General features: G+C 52.4%; 7 protein-coding genes across 7 annotated transcripts; 4 read left to right on the forward strand and 3 right to left on the reverse strand.

Annotated features, from left to right (window-relative positions):
• Positions 1–1,163: 1,163 nt before the first annotated feature.
• On the forward strand, positions 1,164–4,297 carry BO94DRAFT_568378 (uncharacterized protein; the record flags this gene model as incomplete). The annotated part of the gene is made up of 4 exons (XM_025614674.1): positions 1,164–2,350; positions 2,502–2,532; positions 2,847–3,932; positions 4,250–4,297. 4 exons carry the CDS (start codon positions 1,164–1,166, stop codon positions 4,295–4,297), a joined length of 2,352 nt encoding a protein of 783 aa, XP_025464253.1.
• A 954-nt stretch (positions 4,298–5,251) lies between these two features.
• On the reverse strand, positions 5,252–6,770 carry BO94DRAFT_202962 (GOLPH3/VPS74 family protein). The gene is made up of 4 exons (XM_025606108.1): positions 6,368–6,770; positions 6,035–6,281; positions 5,442–5,935; positions 5,252–5,391 (listed from the first exon to the last, which is right to left on the reverse strand). The coding sequence occupies exons 1-4, from the start codon at positions 6,635–6,637 to the stop codon at positions 5,341–5,343; spliced, it is 1,062 nt and encodes a 353-aa protein (XP_025464254.1). The 5' UTR covers positions 6,638–6,770; the 3' UTR covers positions 5,252–5,340.
• An 861-nt stretch (positions 6,771–7,631) lies between these two features.
• On the reverse strand, positions 7,632–8,494 carry acpA (acyl carrier protein). Its single transcript, XM_025612466.1, has 6 exons — positions 8,194–8,494; positions 8,081–8,098; positions 7,912–7,992; positions 7,806–7,854; positions 7,715–7,753; positions 7,632–7,657 (listed from the first exon to the last, which is right to left on the reverse strand). Exons 1-6 carry the CDS (start codon positions 8,410–8,412, stop codon positions 7,650–7,652), a joined length of 414 nt encoding a protein of 137 aa, XP_025464255.1. The 5' UTR covers positions 8,413–8,494; the 3' UTR covers positions 7,632–7,649.
• A 160-nt stretch (positions 8,495–8,654) lies between these two features.
• Positions 8,655–10,016, forward strand: BO94DRAFT_538323 (NuoI/complex I 23 kDa subunit family protein). The gene is made up of 3 exons (XM_025612467.1): positions 8,655–9,028; positions 9,163–9,428; positions 9,489–10,016. The coding sequence occupies exons 1-3, from the start codon at positions 8,751–8,753 to the stop codon at positions 9,617–9,619; spliced, it is 675 nt and encodes a 224-aa protein (XP_025464256.1). The 5' UTR covers positions 8,655–8,750; the 3' UTR covers positions 9,620–10,016.
• A 1,286-nt stretch (positions 10,017–11,302) lies between these two features.
• Positions 11,303–11,653, forward strand: BO94DRAFT_425418 (uncharacterized protein; the record flags this gene model as incomplete). Its single annotated transcript, XM_025607439.1, has 1 exon — positions 11,303–11,653. A coding segment is annotated over one exon (351 nt), but the record flags the coding sequence as incomplete, so codon positions are not given.
• Positions 11,654–12,384: 731 nt separating this feature from the next.
• On the reverse strand, positions 12,385–15,355 carry BO94DRAFT_473676 (putative 60S ribosome biogenesis protein Rrp14; the record flags this gene model as incomplete). Its single annotated transcript, XM_025608485.1, has 6 exons — positions 12,385–13,848; positions 13,973–14,096; positions 14,202–14,338; positions 14,437–14,587; positions 14,829–15,051; positions 15,121–15,355. The coding sequence occupies 6 exons, from the start codon at positions 15,353–15,355 to the stop codon at positions 12,385–12,387; spliced, it is 2,334 nt and encodes a 777-aa protein (XP_025464258.1).
• Positions 15,356–16,176: 821 nt separating this feature from the next.
• BO94DRAFT_577741 (uncharacterized protein) lies at positions 16,177–17,020 on the forward strand (the record flags this gene model as incomplete). The annotated part of the gene is made up of 5 exons (XM_025615187.1): positions 16,177–16,208; positions 16,287–16,398; positions 16,449–16,604; positions 16,656–16,889; positions 16,942–17,020. The coding sequence occupies 5 exons, from the start codon at positions 16,177–16,179 to the stop codon at positions 16,954–16,956; spliced, it is 549 nt and encodes a 182-aa protein (XP_025464259.1). The 3' UTR covers positions 16,957–17,020.
• Positions 17,021–17,064: the final 44 nt, after the last annotated feature.

Below are 17,064 nucleotides of genomic sequence, written 5' to 3' on the forward strand. Positions count from 1 at the left end.
TCGACGTGATGGGTGTCGATCACCGAGACGCGCTCAGATTGGCCGCTGCACGTGATCTGGCCGGCCCGAAAGTATTGACCTGCCCACTGTCCGTCCTGATGCTAGCATTGATTCTACTGATTCTGCCAGAATCCGTACATTACTCTACCTTAAAGCAAACCTTTGCAGACCATGTAACAAACCGCGGGGGTATGTCCGGTCATGTGATGATGTGCGGATGTCGCAGTTTCCCGATCGGGAAGACCCATCGATCGAGGCCCCGTCGCCCTTTCTTACTGTACTTTGCTCGTCTCTTCTTTTCGCTTCTCTCTCCTCCGTTTTTCTTCTTCTCCTCTCCCTCTGCATTACTTTATCCATCAGAAGCGCTTGTCACAGATCACAGCAGGGCTGTCATCCTACTTTGACCATGACTGCTCACATGCCGCGTGATTGCTTGGCTCGGGCCGACTGGAAAGATACCATTGTCAGTGACACCATGTAACTAATGCTCATCTCAACAGACATCCATATCCAATCAACCCATCCAACACAGTGACGTTGTTGCAATATTGCCATGCAGGACATCCTGGGCATTCTCACCGCCACACAAGTTACACAGACAGCAACGGTCCGACTCCGTAAAGTTCAATGATCGGCCTAATCCCTGTTCCTGCGTGGCCTGCAGGTGACGCGAATTGCCAATTCGACCACACCCTTGAGGACCGGTCAGCCGCTGCGCCTCGATTTCCCATAGGTCACAAGTCACCCCAGGCTGACCGGGCGCCAGGCGACGAACCTCTCATGCAAGTGCCTAGCAGTCTGCATGTTTCTATCGATCCTATACCCCACAGGGACACAGCCTTATGGCCCTGTTCCCCTGACTCATCCAAATAGGAAATGACTCAGGCTAGTCTGCCTGAACAAGAATAGATGTCACTGCCCCGCGGCTTGGGATCAACATTGCGATTCTGCAGCATCAGGTGGCTAACAAAATTGCCTCGTGGTGGTCTATAAAGTAGATTATGGAGACCATAAACTGGCTTTGAACCATCTTTCACTATCTACAGAGCGGTTCACTCTCTCGATAGTATAGTTACCTTGCCTGGATCATCACATTCCCTTTTCTTTTGTTTCGACTCATCTCCGGGATCTATTTTATTGACTTGAACAAGAGCGCACTAACAATGTCTTCTGAAACAATCTCCAAAGACCCTACCATCCTCCAAAAAGTCGCACGAATAGCACATGCGTGGAAGCGGGACTCGAGCATGCTGCAACTGGTCACATCCTTTCTGTCAAAACCCCCCTCAATCCAAATGGCAGACGCGCGCCAGCACACTGTATGGTTGTTCGACAATACGGCCTACCAGCCGGCGTCATCCACAATATCGGGGCAAGGATCGTGGCGCGCAGAAGTCGTGGCTTGTGTTTTCCGGAAAGATAGCCGGAAAGACATCACCAAACTTGTCGCCCTGATTGCAGATCTCATTGGACTGGATGGGGAAATAGGCACGGACAAGGAGACGCGCCACCGGATAACAGAACGGCTGCAGCCATTCCTGTTTCACACTGCATCCGCACACTTGATGACATTAGAAACACCCCTCCCCAACAATACCATCCAGATGCAGCAGATCGGACCCACCGATGACAGTGGCATTAGTAGTCAAACCATCAGCGCAGATAGCCAGCACATCACGGACGGCACCAAGATTCGATCGTACCTTCGGGGGTGGGGAAGTGGAGTATTCATGGACACCATATTTGCGAGCCCAGAGGGCTGGCTGGTCATCTCCGACATCGATGATACGATCAAGTATACTATGACCTCGGAGTCTACTGGCATCCTTCGCACCACATTTGTCGAAGATCCTAGACCCATTGCCGGAATGCCTCAGCTCTATGCCCATATCCAGAACCAGCTTGTGCCGACATGGTTCTACATCTCTGCTTCCCCATACAACTTGTACCCATTTTTGCACAGGTTCCTTGGTTCATACTTCAGCCCGGGTACGATGATCCTTCGCGATACTTCCTGGTTGGATGTTAGCGAGCTGGTGAAGTCCTTCACTGTAAATACTGGCGAGTACAAGGTGGATCGCTCTGAGAAAATCCATGGCTGGTTTCCCCAGCGACAAGTGCTCTGTATCGGAGACTCGACCCAGCAAGACCCCGAAGCTTATGCAGAACTCTACAAGAGACATCCGGATTGGATCCAAGCTATCTGGATCAGAAAGGTTGTCGATGTCCCACACCTGCAGGAGCAGAATTCGCCGGAAAGGTTCAAAGCTGCTTTTGCGGGGGTCCCAGAGTATATTTGGAGGGTGTTCGAACAGCCCGCCGAAGTACACCACCTCGTGGCGGAACTCAAGTCAAGGCAGTCGACAGGCACACGTCTGGAAATAATATCAGCAGAATCTCCCGCCACCACCGCAAGGCACGGTGACAAAGTTAATCTCGCCTGATCAATGGTACGATGGGTGTCGATCTCTCAATGACCGTTGACTCGGTGCTGAGATAAGCAACTCATACTTTGGTTACGTCAACATGAGAGTATTTCCCAGCGATCAACCACGGTGGCTGCAGCCACACCAGAATTTATACTCCCTTGGTCTCCAGAAGCTGTAGACGAGCAGGAATTCCCTGGTTTGTTGGACAAAAAGGACAGAGATCATTAAGCAAGTTTGCGTCTCTGGTTCAGGTCTTCTATCGCACCTATCGCCAGACACAGCGAAGGTTCACAGTAACTACGGTCACAGCGGTTCATTCCAAATCATCCTAATTGAGTTTGAATAGCTAGATCAAAAGTTCGTGGAGACATCGTGTCAATTTCTTCGGCGAGCGAGGCTAGGCAAGTCGTTATGAAGCCCGCGAAGCCTCAGTCCACGACGATGGACGAACAGACGTTCGTACCACCAACCATGAGAGCAATCTACTTCAGCCCCGCATCAACAGCCATCACAGACCTCACGGCCTTGGACGAACCCAGGGTGGACTCCCACGTCAAGTTCGATTCCGACTTCCAAACTCCCATTCCCTCGGGGAATGAATACCTCGTCAAAGTCCAGGCAGCGGCTTTCTCTCACGATGAACTCCGGCTGTCCAAGATCCTCAATCCAGCCAAATCGATCCCCCAGATTCCACTGCATAGCTTTTGCGGTACGGTCATCAGCACCCCTCAAACCGACCATTGGAACCCGGACGGGCCCAAGTTCAAAGTCGAGGATGCCGTCTTCGGTCTGATCAAATACAGTCGCGACGGCGCCGCAGCCGACTACGTTGCCGTTGCGGAAGATGAGCTTGCATACAAGCCCAAAAACATCAGCGCGGCCGAAGCAGCCACCATCCCCCTGCCCGCTCTCACGGCTTGGGAGGCCTTGTTCAAGTATGCTGGAGTCGACCCCGGCAACGGTGGCCACGATCGCCGGCAGTTGCGGGTTCTTATTACCAATGCCCGCAACAACGAGGTCGGCACCCAGGCACTACAATTGCTTCGATCACAGTCATTATTCCCGCACTCCCGCCCCTGGATTTGCGCGACCTGCGATGCTGAAGATCAGGAGGAGTACCTGCGAAGTGAGTACGGGGTAGACGAGACGATATACGCACCGCTTCCCTTGCCGCAAGACTACAATCTTGGATCCATTTTTCGCAAGAACCACTGGGATCCCGTCGATGTTGTCCTGGACTGCGCTGGCGAGGAGATGTTTGAACAAGCGCACTCCTCAAAGGTCATCAGAGAGCACGGGGCTGTCTTGACCGCCGTGGACTCCACACCCGCGGAGGACCGGGATCCTCTGGGTAAAGAGGAACCGCGCAAGGATGGCGTGCTTAGCCGGTTTGTCGTGGTCAGCCCCAACGGTGAGGCGTTGCGTCGTGTCTCCGAGCTAGTCGAGGCGCACGAGATCCAAGGACGAGTCGAGAGCATCAAGGAACTGGTTGATGGCACGGACGTGCTAGCTTCGGGGGCGGCGGGAGCAGGCGGAGGACGACGGGGAGGCATGATGGTGATTCGCGTGAATTAGTATAGCATTGCGTGTACTTTTTTGGTCTTTCAGCGTTCTGTAATATAGGAATGTTTCTCGTTCAGCATAGCAGCCTGTTGCAAGAATGTACGATACTTGGAAGCTGCAGCGCACTAGAACCAAGAACAAGAATGCTAGACTACTAGATTTCAACCTTCATCCTCACCTCCCCGCCATACTCTCGCGGATCATCTCACCACCCACAAGGTAACACCAAATTCTTTTCTTGTTAATGATTCTTACAGGCAGCCAAGGTACCGATGAAAGTAACTAACGACATGGTGGAAAGGTAAGCGCTAGAAGGAGGTCGAACAAGAGTAAAGTAGGGAAGGGAAAGAAAGAGTAATAGTAAAGAAAAGAAAAAGAAAAAGAAAAGAGTAGAAACTCGATCCGATTCAGACAGGATAACAGGCACAAAAACAAGAGCCTCAGTAGATGGTTAACTCTAACTATGAGTTTGGTGGGAGAGGTGGGGCTGATGGAGGGAAAGTTGGCAAAGCACCCGGTATGTATGGTACATACATGGAATTGGAGATGACACCAAGAGAATGAAAGAGGAAGCGGAGGAAGGAGGATGATCGAACACAGGCAGACGAGAAGGAGCTTTTTTGCTGTATATGTAAAAAAAAAAAGCAAAGGGGAAAGAAGAAGAGGAAGGGGATAGATGATTAGAATGGGACTGCCTGACTACCTATAGGTTAGTTAGGTAGGAAAGAAAATCGGGGAAATTTTGAGGAAAGAATCGTAGAAGGAAAGTAAGGCAGAGAGCTCCAGCCGGGGTTGATCTCGAACTTAGTCTCTCTTTCCTCTGCATGAATTGTTTTATCTCCCGTCTTGTCTGTCGATGTTGACACAAACCAGTTGCGTTTCATCGTGGCATACCGGGTCGTGTCTGGCTCTGTTGTTGAGAAGAAAGTGAAGGTAGTGTTTCTTCTGGTGCTGTCCTGACCGAATCTGAACCGACTTCAAAAGGACACGATACGACGTGCCCTGTCGGATGTGTTTTATGCAATACACATGGCATGCCCTTGCCACGGGGGACGGAGGGCGAGTGGATGGAGAAGAAAGATGAATCAAACAGACAACAAAACCGATCAAGGGAGATCGATTCGAACATCTCGTACAACAATGCAAGGGACCGCTTTCCACGGATTTCATATAAACGCCACTTTGCCAGTTCCAACCGGTATCCCGGTGACTACTTCAAGATGAAGAAGCCCAGTAGCTCCCCGTGGTAGTGTTTTGATGTTTCAGAAACCAATAGCATAAGAAGGGGAAGACGATGGAAAGACGAGCTAGGTTGGGGACTATAGCAGATGACGATAGGGGAATACCCTTACAGTAGGGAGTCGAGTCTAGTGAAAACGCTCAAACATGCTGCCACGATCTGTACCAAGGTTAGTATCGAGCGCAGAGAATTATTGATTGACAACGTACCTCCATCTGAAGTTCCCTGTCCTTCGCCTTGTTCACCTCGTCGTTGATGGCCTGCGCCAAGTTGGCACCAATCGCCTGCGAACCTCCTGCCCTCCGGCCAAAAGGCCATTGAGAGTACTCCGCCAGTAACTCATCCACCTGCGCGAACGCCCTTTCCCGAGCCTCGTGACTCATGGTGACGAGCGCATTCTCCAGCACGTTGGCCGCATAGGCCGCGCATACCATAGTGATGGTCCGCAGGTAGCGGAACTCGACGTCCTCGGGGAGCCATGCATTCGCGGGGAGGATCACGGTACGGCTGCTGCAGACGTTGCGGACACGGCGGTGGAGGTCATCCTTGGCTCCTCCATCGGCGACGGGATGCGTAGCCATGTCAAAGAGGAGGAAGTTGCGCTTCTCGGTCCGGAGGATGCCCTTGTCGACCAGGCCTTTGGCGAGGCGTTCGCGCACTTGCTTCAACTGGTAGCCAATCTTCATGAGGTTCCACGTTTCACCTGGTCGGGAGACACGTCAAGTCAGCGATTGTATGAATAGTAACCAGGGTGGACTCAATAATAAGACATCGTAGAATTGCCAAGTCCTCCCGTACGTACCGCTTAACAGATCGATCCAGGAGTTCACGCTCATCTTCTCACTCGACTTCATTATCTTCAGCGCCTCGTCCAGCAAGACCTCCCCTGTCAGCGTATCGTCGACCACCTCAATCACACGATCGGCCAAAGGGAAACGTCGTCGAGAAGAATCCTTCTGCATGCTGATCCGGCCCCGAAGCGCTAGCTCAATTACGATGCATCCCCGCAGAGCGTATGAGATGTTCTCGTTCCAGAAAGACAGGTAACCCTACAATGGCACCAACCATCCAGAACGCGCCTGTCAGCTATTGAATCCCCTCACCAATCCATGTACTGTACAGGCCAGGGGCTCACCTGTTTATCCTTCAATCCCAGCAGAAGCACCTCTTCCATCAGCGTCAGCTTGGGCTGCTTGCTGCGCTCCTCCGTCTCGCTAATGTCCCTGGGGTCGAAGGCGATCTTGTGACCATTTTCGGAGCTGGTGAACGAGGTCTCGGGGATGCGGTTATCCAGAGAGGAGCCGTTTCTCGAGACTGGCGAGGAGACTCGGCTGTCATCGTTTTCATCGGCGCCAGCGACTCGACCGCCACCTCGTCGGCGAGTCAAGCCCCCGGCTGAGGCCATGAGGATCTAAAAGCGTCTGGGGATCGGGAGCGGGGGAGGGATAAAGGGACCAAAGACGGAGTGTCGGTCAGCACGCGAGTGATGGGGGTCTAAGCCGCTATCGCATGCGACATGGACTGGTGATTGCTTATTAGGTCGGTGCCTTGGAGCGGGTGGGAGGATCGGAGGTTGGAGTTGCTGGAATGGAAGAGTGACGCCGAAAGTTTGCTGGGCGGGAAATTGTCAGGGGGGGAGGAAGAAGAGGAAAGGCAGGCCGACGACAATCAATGGGCGGAGAAGGAGACGGGCGGCCAGGCAGTGGGGAACGCAACCGGGGAGGAACCAGAAACGCCAATTCAGGCGGGTGGGAAAGCGAGACAGCCGTGGTGGAGGAGGAAGATGGAGGACAAGGAGATATGAGATTGATGCGGTCGCTAAGGCTATCTGGCGCTTGGTCTGCCAGCTGCCGCCTCCAGTCGTGCTTCTCCGGTGACGGACCCCATCATCCCAGCCCCATGCTTTCATTCGCCTGCACTTTGTTTCAACTTCAGCCGTACGGAGTATCTAGTATGTACCCCCCCTACGGATACTCTTCTTCCCACGCCTCTCGCCCTCACCTGTGTGAGACAATCGCTGACTGGTGCCCTCGTTCTTCCTCCCTCCGACTCGGTAGCCTCCACGTCATCCCACGGAACCACATATCAGATTCGTTCCGACCTGCCACCGCGTGCGATTCCAAGCTTAATTCGGAGCTACCACTGTCCTGGGCAAATGCCCCCAGTCCCTACCCCGGCTTCCCTCCAAAGAAGAGCGTTACGAACCGACCAGCCAAAATCAGTCAAAACTGCATTGAAGATGATATACACGATATAATAGAGTGAAAGAGCACAGGCATGTATCAGCATACAGAGTAGCGCGACCGACTCCCGGCACCTCCGCGGTGGCAAGTCCCGCGTAGATGCACGCCAGCATTCCCTTTCTTTTCTATTCTAATCCCCCAACCCACTCTCGAGTCCTCGCATTACGTTCGTATTTAGTGGGCTGCCGTAGGAGTCAGTATTCCGTTGCCGTGGCGGGAAAGAGGGATGAATAGCTTACCATCGGGCTGGGCAAGGATGTACTCAACAGCCTTGTCAACTGCAGAAGGATGATCAGCATGTAAACTCCGTGACTCAAGGGCCACACTTACCACCGTGGATGCCATCGGCATCCTTGTCGGGGATCTCAATGCTGAATTCCTGTAGACATCCTATCAGTACGACGTTATCCGAAACCACGCGGATGGGCGTTCATACCTCCTCGATGGCCATGACGACCTCAACGGTATCCAGGCTGTCCAGGCCGAGGTCGTTGGCGAAGTGAGAAGCACCGTTGATCTGTTGGGTTGAGCGTTAAAAGAATCGTCCTTTGTCCGAGGGAAAATGCCGAGCCAGTGCGCCAGGCCGCCATCTGATGTCAACTAACCTTGCTAGCATCGGAAACCTGTATATAATGCAATTCCGTTAGTCACCATGCAATCAGTCGTCGCATACAATTCCTTGCTGGGGATGGAAGTCGGGAACCCGATGCGGACGCACCTTGTCAAAGTTCTTCAGAAGGTTGACTATCCGACCCTCAACCTCCTCCTTGTTGAGACCGGCGGGAGCGGAGTAGAGTCTGACACCCTGGTAGGCGAAGCGAGGGGAGAATTGAGCCGGGCGAGCGACAGCAGAGCTACGGATCTGGAAGGGAGCCGAGGTCTTGACGGCACGGGGGGCGGAGGCCCGGAGGGAGCGGACGATAGCGGAGCGGAACATGATGGACGAGATACCAAAGAGAAGAGGTGGGAGGAGAGGTGGGGGGAAATGGAAAGAAGCGGGTGGTGGTGGTGATGGGAGGTGATGGGAGGAACTGGAAATGATGGAGATGATGAGTGCAGTTTGGATTCTGTTGCGGCTCGGGGGAAGCAAAATCCTGGCGGCGGGCCAATCAGGGGGCGGCAGAAAGCCATGACCTAAGCAGTAGCCGGCGGCCAAGCAGAACTTCGTCGACTTCCAACTTCGACGCTTCTGGTTCGAATTGCTGCTGTCCCCCCTCTCCAATTGCCCTTCCCCTCGCCCTCCCCGCTCTTTCTCGCGCTCCCTCGACTTCCGCGATGGCCGCCCCCCAGTCCATCGCCAGGCTCGTCGCCTATTCCCGCCCTACAGCCTTCCCTCTTCGCTCGTCGCCTCTGGGCTCCATCGCAAACTTCTCTTCCTCGGTGAGCCGGGCAGCTACGCCAGCTGGTCCCCCCCAGCCGGGCTTCCGTCTGCCCCCTCCGAAGAAATGGGACGAAGGCTCCGAATCTTCCCTGGACAAGGCCGGCAAGTACTTCCTCATGGCTGAGCTGTTCCGCGGCATGTACGTCGTGCTGGAGCAGTTCTTCAGACCTCCGTAAGTCGCCCCTCGCCAGCTTGCCTTGTCTGCGTCGGTGCACATCGTCGTCGGATCTCCCCCGTGGGGCACCTTGGCCGGTTCATCGATCTTACCTCTCAATGGCATTGCCGGCTGATGCGATGACGGGCTAGTTACACCATCTTCTACCCTTTCGAGAAGGGTCCCATCTCCCCCCGTTTCCGTGGCGAGCACGCTCTGCGTCGCTACCCCACCGGTGAAGAGCGCTGCATCGCCTGCAAGCTCTGCGAGGCCATCTGCCCGGCCCAGGCTATCACCATTGAGGCTGAGGAGCGTGAGGATGGAAGCCGTCGCACGACGCGTTACGATATCGACATGACCAAGTGCATCTACTGCGGCTACTGCCAGGAAAGTTGCCCGGTCGACGCCATTGTTGAGAGTGAGTGCACACCGCATTGACCACAGCTCGTGGAACCGTGACTGACAATCCTTGCTTTAGCTTCCAACGCTGAGTACGCCACCGAAACTCGTGAAGAGCTGCTGTACAACAAGGAGAAGCTCCTTGCCAACGGTGACAAGTGGGAGCCCGAAATTGCTGCTGCCATCAGAGCCGATGCTCCTTACCGTTAAAATGCATCTGAATAGGCAGTTGACACCGACCACAGTGTCTATCTGACACTCCAGTGAAAGTGATGCAAGAAACATGATATAAGAAGAAAGTCTTTCCGAGCTAGAAAGCCTGGCTTGTAGCCACCCCATTTATTCCCACTCTGTACATATCTAACGCCCTCCCCTTCCCTCCCCTGATTACCTTCTGTACTAGTCGGGTCTACCGGAATTCCTCAGTCATCCGATTCCGGGTCTGGTTTTGTCTTTGATGTTGAAGGAAATCCTCCATGTCGCGTTGCTTCTACTTCTGTTTGTCTAGGATCCAATCAAAGAATTTTTCCTTTGTTATGTGCTACTCGGTAGATCTTGCCTGGGCCAGAGGTTTATATGGGATAATTCCAGCCAATGCATCTCAGACAATAGCCTACTAGTACCTAGTGACTATTCGCGTCGCACTCTAACACGCCCAGTCAGAGCCGCACTGCTCACTTCCGCAAGCCGCTGGAGTCTTCCATCTCGTATCCATAAGACTCTCTATCCTTTGTCACCCGAACCCCTTCACCCTTCTACAGCCCCCAAACAGAGATAATCCAAGTCGACAGCACATTCAATCCAGGCCTCTAAGACCAGTCCTCAACAAAGCCAGCTAAACAGCATACATGGCCGCACAGAACAAGAACAAAGACAATCCACCATATACTAGAGCTACCAAATCTCTCTCTCCATCATGGAAGCCAAGACGAACTGTAAAAGTGGTGGATCTTATATTCGTTTTCGGCTAGGTTAAGATACGTCCAGATACAATACAATGCATACAGCATTGCCATAGAATTACCGGGGAATGATTTCTATTGTACCATGACCAAATACACAGGAACTCACGGGTCGTGAAGCAATGAAGATGGTAGGTAGAGTGGAATACATACTGTGGAAGATTCCTACAAGACTCCTAAGGGATAAATAGGTGATCTACGATATGATAAAGTAGTAAGACCTGATTAGTGGCTTGCTCACTTCATCCCCTATTATCATTATCCAAGGCCATCATCGACTTCTGCGGTCTAGATTCGGTCTATTTTGATGAGCTTCCGTCAGTCTTCTTCGAAACTCGAGTGCGCTCTTTGGTTAGTGGAATATCGCGGGAGTAAACTGACAATCATCGAGGAGAATCCCGTCCTAGGCGGACGGTTACGTGCCGAGCCGTAGATCCAAAGGAGGAGGGTTTAAGGTTATTTTTCCTTTGTGTGTCTCTTTGTTCCTATGGTAAGGCTTGCTTGGTTACTGCTGGTCGTTTGGCTAGGGGTCTAGAAGGGCCGAATTGATAGGGCTTTTAAGAGTGGGAAGAATGAGGCGGGTTGTTCGCTACTTGTCCTTCTCTTAGGGTGGAATATAACAGGACATAGTAGTTTTTATTGCTGTGAGTATGTAGACTATCACCGAGATATTCGATGATATATGCCAGGACAGCAGCCACAAGAAATGAGGACCCGGGACTAAGGGCCATCGTTCATGTTGTTTGCCTTATACTGGGATGGAATACCTCAGAATCGGGTTGTTTCATGTTGGAATTTGCAGGCTATATCAGATGGAGAGTGCCGAAATACGCACTATGGAGGGGGCTTGCAGGACATTATATAACGGGGGGGTTGTCCAGCTGACCAGAGTCCAGCTGAGCAAAGTCCAGTCGCATGACTTCAATTCGACATGGCTATTACATTGTCCGTGCTCGTCTTCCGCGCCGAACCCTTCGACTGCATCGAGTTCCGTCATACAAGCATATACCTGGATTATGGTGATGGCACGCAGAGTACATTGCATATAGTGGGGGCGTCGAGGGATTACCACTTCGAAGAGGTTGAGAAGGATCATGCAGAGAGCGGTAAACTGGAGCGACATATTCTGGTTACCACATTTCATGAAGGTTTCACCAGTGCCATGATCAAAGATGCCTGCTCCAATACACGGGTGAACAATGATGGTTCGGAGTGGAATTGTCATCATTGGGTCGGTGATGTCTTGGCCGAGCTGATGAAGCTTGAGATTCTGATAAAAGATCCGGAGGAGATTGAACGCCTGACGAAAGAGCAGAAGGCGATCAAGAGCTTGATGAAAAAGCAGAAGGGGGTGGAATGTCCGACAAACGATCAGAAAAAGGTTGAATGTCTGACGAAGGAGCAGAGGGACATTGAATGTCTGCCGAACGGGCAGTTGAAGATGAAATGCCTGACGAAAGAGCAGCGTATGGAGGCAATTGATAAGATGGTTGCTGCCATCTTGGAAGCGAAGGATGAGAAACATCTTTGTGTCCCTGTAACTGGGTGGGCATGAACTCATCCTGCTGGCAGGGACGTGTGTGCTAAAAGCTGATAGACAAAAAAAAGTTGCGATAGACAAAAGTTGCGATAGACAAAAGTTGCGATAGACAAAAGTTGCAGACACAAGTTGTTGACAAAAGTTTTTTCGGGTTATGGTTAGTTTGAATGGAAGCCTCTTACTGCATGTACGTGACAGTAGAAGGTAAACAGAAAGACAAAATGCTTCGTGAGATTCGGTATATATGCACAAAACGAACAGAGAAACCTCCAGAGTAACTCCCCAAACACCGTTTCTCCAATGCCCACACTCCTCAACTTTTGTCTCGAGCTCCGGCTCAATCTGTAGCATCGTTCACCACTCTGGTTTCCCTTTTTGTTCTTCCTTTTTCAGCCCATTCTTCGGTACATGTATGTACACGCTGTCATATTATACACTGGACGGATTCCTCCCCTCCCCCCAGCCAATGTGGCTTATTTCTTACCGCCAGACTTGGCCTTGAAGCTACCTTCAAATCCTGGCCTGGACTTCTTCTTGCCTCCTGTCTGCTTCTTGCCGCCGCCGCCTCCCTTGTTGCCCTTCTCGTCCCGCCGCTTCCGGAGGTTCTCTTCGCGTCTCTGTTGCTTCATATCCTTGCCCTTCTTGACGGCCTCGAGACGCTCCTTCCATTCGCGCTCCGACTTCTTCTTGGCCGTCTCCTTGCGCTTGAGGGCCTTCTTCAGCAAGGAGCTGTCGTCACGGACTCGTTCGCCATGCGCCCGCTTCTTCGCATTCAGCCACATGTCCTTCTCCTCGATATCAGCACGCTTCTCGTCGTCCATGGCAGCAAGCTTCGCCGCCTTGGCTTCAACGGCCTTGAGCGTCGCGGCGGGGTCTTTGGGCCCGTTGCTCTTATGTTGATCCCGAACATTGGAAAGGGTGGGGTCGGCATGTTGGCCGTCGGCGAAGACAACGCGCCCAAAGGCGAAGTTGTTGTTTGAGCCGACAGAGTCCGCCGGGGAACGCGGGGAGGCGAGGAGGGAACCCGAGCCACCAGGAGAAAAGCGTCGGGCCATGGCTTCATCCTTCACCCGTTGTTCCTCTTCCCTGGCTTTTTGGCGCAGCTCCTTCTTGTGTGCTTTGCGTTGCTCAGCTTTTTGGCGTCGGGCTTCAATAAGCTCTTGGCGGTTTCTGGCGGGCTTGCCGTTCAGCCCGTCTGCATGGCGGGCTGCGCGAAGCTCATCGAGCCGTTTCTGTAGGCGTTCCTTCAGTTCATCGGGAGTAGCCTTGAGAGGCTTGGGTTCGGAGGTGGAGGATTTAGAGGCTTCGGCTGGAGGAACGATCGAAGATATGGAAGAGCTGCCCGACTGGGGATTGGAGGCGTCTAGCCCAGAGTTCGGAGTAGATGCAGAGGATGAATGCTCTTCATGTTCGGCACTAAATTCGAGTGAGAGCTCCTCGGCGGGGACGCCGTCAACACTTTCATTGTCATCGCTGTCGCTGTCCTCTTGTTCTTGATCCTTAGTCTTACTAGCGGGGGTTGATCCGGATGTTTGCGCGGCCTCTGCCGCGCGGGTCTTGGTCTCGGTTGGCTGTTGCTCGACTACCTTTGCCTTCCTGGCAGCTTCCTTTGCTTTCTTCTTCTCTTTCTGGCTCGCTTTCTTTTGGGCTTTCTTCTCTTCCTTCAACTTCTTGCGCGCTTCGGCATCTTCGGTCGACTTGGCGGAATCTTCAGCCTGTTTCTGTTTCTTCGTGGTCGCATCGCCTCTTTTCAGTCCTTCTTTAGGCATCTCGGACCCGAGTTCACCGCTGTCAGAAGCGTCGTCCTCATTCCGTTCTTCGTCGCGTTTACGCTTCCGGGCGTTCTCGTCCATTACATCCTTGGCTGATTTGGCGGCATCAGGGTCCAGCTTCGCCCGCTTGGCTTCACGGGCCTGCTCCTTGGTCTGCTTCTTCCGCTTCCATTGATCCTATTCCCGGCATTGCGGTCAGCGAGGCCTTGGGTGCGGCATTGGGACAAGGGAGAAAAAGAAGGGCAAAGGGAGTTTTTTTGCACGAAACAGAATATGACAAGTCACATACACTGCCATCTTCGCCGTAGTAGAACTTGGCCGGGATCAGCGACAGCAAACCGTCGAAGGCCTGGGCATGGCTTCGCAGCCGTTCCTGAGAAGAAAAAAAAGAGGAGGTCAAACTCGTGATCGGGCTTAGTGCAATGCACGGAACAACACACCTCGATATCATCCATCCTGCAAGAAACAGAGTGACCGCTGACCGTCCAGGGGTTCAAACCGTTATACCGATAACGTACTGGAGGTTGAGGGGATCTTTGGGCAACGCTCGGTCGAAGTAGCGAAGGCCGGCGATATCTCGAAAAAATTGGGTGGGCAGGTTGAAATCTTGGCGCTCTGTCTCCGCTCGGCTGTTCACCGCCCGCGCGCACACTCGCTGGTTGTGTACTACGGTGTGGGCCCCAGGCCCCCCTCGGCGGATTGTATTTGCTACCGCCGATCCCCAACCAACTGGCGAACTACGGCGAACGATACTACAGTACTACTACGTATTACTCTCCCAGTCATCATTGTACCTATATGCATATCCATCTTCCGTATCCTTGACCAACAAACATGACTCGCTTCAGCTTCATATACAAATAAATGGTCATCATCTTCATTCCCATCCCACATCCACATACATCTACATCTACATCCACATCCACATGAAAGGCTGGCTTCCATGACCATCAGGTACCAGACCATGATGATCAATCACAATTGAACATTCAACACAGATGGCACGTCCAATCCGGGGCATAGCTCGCTTCGAATATCGGTAACATTGTTATAAGGAAACGGAATGGTCCAGATCAAGTCAAACCTAGATAGGACTTCATTAGTAACTGGCCTAGCCCAAAACCAAATACTACCCCTTAACTCACCGCTCGTCAGGATACTCCGGAGGGTCATCAAAGCCCAAAGCCTGGACAATCTCCCTCATCCTGCTGTGGCGCCAGGAAATCAAAATATTCCCGGTTCCCTTAAATTCTCTAATGCGTTGCGCCACGCATCCCACGCGATTGCGCTTGCAAGATGTATCAACTATAAGACTGAGGTCCGTGGCGACGGGGAGTACGGTCTCATAGGAGCGCCTGTGCTGCCCCTCTGAATAGCGCAGAAAAAAACGGATTAGTATGGTGTGGAAGCAACTGTGTAAGATGCGCCATGGCTTACGTGAATTGATTTTGGGCGCCATCACATGGCCAATGCTATAAGGCGAGGTCAGTCCGAATACATCTCGGAGACACTCTGCGCGTCTGAAACCATCTGCGTTAAGTCCGCTGTCCTCAGGATCCGGAGGCTTCTCGCCATGGCGGATGAGGTAGACGGTCGGGGGACTGGGTATAGAGGCCGAAAATACGTGCGGAATACCGGAAAGGAATAAACACAAGAAAGAGATGAGAGTCATCTCGACCGCAGTTGTACACGTCCAAAGTTCGCTTTCTAGACTGGAAGGGCAAGAACAAGGTCAGGAGTCCTCCGGTGGGAGAAGCGACCTGGAGTCAAGGAGAATTTCCTCTAGCTCCATCCTGGGAAGGTGCCTATATACTATATAGATACCCAATGGTGCTCTAAAGGACCCATCTTACAGTTTCACAGCGATATGTGGGGTACAAGAAGATCATCGGATTGTCAAGTCCCATGCGCCGGTGTTGAAATTCTGACTATGAGCGAATTTTTGGGATCAACTGTGCGTATGTAGGAAGATCTGGGGTCATGGATGCTGATTGCTGAAACTTCCTCCATGAGTGGACACAGCACTGTCGGTCAGGCGGCTACCCACCGTTGAGCCATCGTTGAAACTATAACCTTAAACCGGACCAATCTGTTGGTCACCGCTGCTGGCTGATAAAGTCAGATGATGATCGATTTATTAGACCCGAGCGCACTGCTGGCGAGGACCTTGGGAAATCTTGGAAATATCCATGACCAAAATTCTTGCCGCGTGGCTACAGCATAAGGCGGGCTCGTTAAGGGGCAATGGTCGACATGTGCAACATGGTACACTCCACCTTGCGTTCTGCGTGTTGTAAGGGACGATGAGCTTGTTGCACCGCTTTTTTGGTGCAAGTTTTGGATCTTGAGTTGATAAGGTTTGATACTGTTGGGTTGGGTGTGGTGTGTAAGCAGATGATGTCTTGGGTGCAGTCCCCGAACTGGGTTACATAAATAAACAGCCACCCCAGGTCTGTGGATCAATAGTTACCATGACAATAATCTTCAAGTACGATGAAGAATATTATAGCTAACGAAATCTTCAGGTAAGATAATCTTCAGGCTGTTGCCTCTTGAGTATGTCTGGACGCCTAAACCTCAGTCTTGCTGCCTACAATTGACAGGCATTCCTCTCAGCTCTCCGCCCGATGCCAGGCAGAACCCTGGCCTAGTAATCTCGGAGGATGGCCCGAGGATTCTAGAATGACAGTCGACAAGGCTGATTCGGCCATCTGTGTTCTATCAACGGAGTACGGGCGCGCATCACTATCTGATCAACTTCGCAGTGCCCCATAGATAGCCCCGAGCCCGAGCCCGAGCCCGATCGTTGCAAGCCTCAATCAATCGCCAAGGGTCCAAGATATGGAATCCAGCAAACCGACTGGAACCCGTCGCGAGCGGGCCACTCAGAGCCCAAATTTCCTCCGGATCCTCCACTGCTCGTACGTATTCGCAGCACTAGGGTTACGTAGGCGGATGTAATTTTGCACTAGTGGATGAAAATAATGTGTCTGCCTGCTAATGCCGGTCGTCTTCAATCCCAATTAGGAACCCTCACGGAGTCCGGCAAACACGGAGGGAAAAGTAGGCGCGATTCCGACATCCGGAATTCCCAGGAAAAGGTTGTATGGCAGTGGCTTTGCTTTCTATCGGTTAAAAAGCCCCAAGCATGTTCAAGGTCGGATTTGTCCAATGGACTCGGCGAAGGGAATACCCGTACTGAACGGGTATCGGCATCACGCCATTATTATTAGCACAGTCATCCTGGTATATGCACAGGAAGGAGCCTACTAGTACTAAGCCACCATGAGGCTGTGTATCAGGGCCATCAGGATCTCGGTAGGACGTATTGTGGTACCATGGTAACGTCACTGCATCTATCCGTGCCAACTCCGACGCCAA

The sequence above is a fragment of the Aspergillus sclerotioniger genome, assembly GCF_003184525.1.
Source record: "Aspergillus sclerotioniger CBS 115572 chromosome Unknown BO94scaffold_27, whole genome shotgun sequence".
NCBI classification, from domain to species: domain Eukaryota; kingdom Fungi; phylum Ascomycota; class Eurotiomycetes; order Eurotiales; family Aspergillaceae; genus Aspergillus; species Aspergillus sclerotioniger.

What these genes read in the sequence shown, in the direction of transcription:
- BO94DRAFT_202962 (XM_025606108.1), bottom strand. Translation starts at nt 6,637, where the DNA reads ATGGCCTCAGCCGGGGGCTTGACTCGCCGACGAGGTGGCGGTCGAGTC. An exon ending in CTGGATCGATCTGTTAAGCG is followed by an intron (nt 5,936 to 6,034) that starts GTACGTACGGGA and finishes TCTCCCGACCAG; the next exon opens with GTGAAACGTGGAACCTCATG. An exon ending in ACAGGGAACTTCAGATGGAG is followed by an intron (nt 5,392 to 5,441) that starts GTACGTTGTCAA and finishes ACCTTGGTACAG; the next exon opens with ATCGTGGCAGCATGTTTGAG.
- acpA (XM_025612466.1), bottom strand. Translation starts at nt 8,412, where the DNA reads ATGTTCCGCTCCGCTATCGTCCGCTCCCTCCGGGCCTCCGCCCCCCGT. An exon ending in TCGTCATGGCCATCGAGGAG is followed by an intron (nt 7,855 to 7,911) that starts GTATGAACGCCC and finishes GGATGTCTACAG; the next exon opens with GAATTCAGCATTGAGATCCC. An exon ending in TGCCGATGGCATCCACGGTG is followed by an intron (nt 7,754 to 7,805) that starts GTAAGTGTGGCC and finishes ATCCTTCTGCAG; the next exon opens with TTGACAAGGCTGTTGAGTAC.
- BO94DRAFT_538323 (XM_025612467.1), top strand. Translation starts at nt 8,751, where the DNA reads ATGGCCGCCCCCCAGTCCATCGCCAGGCTCGTCGCCTATTCCCGCCCT. An exon ending in GAGCAGTTCTTCAGACCTCC is followed by an intron (nt 9,029 to 9,162) that starts GTAAGTCGCCCC and finishes ATGACGGGCTAG; the next exon opens with TTACACCATCTTCTACCCTT. An exon ending in GGTCGACGCCATTGTTGAGA is followed by an intron (nt 9,429 to 9,488) that starts GTGAGTGCACAC and finishes TCCTTGCTTTAG; the next exon opens with CTTCCAACGCTGAGTACGCC.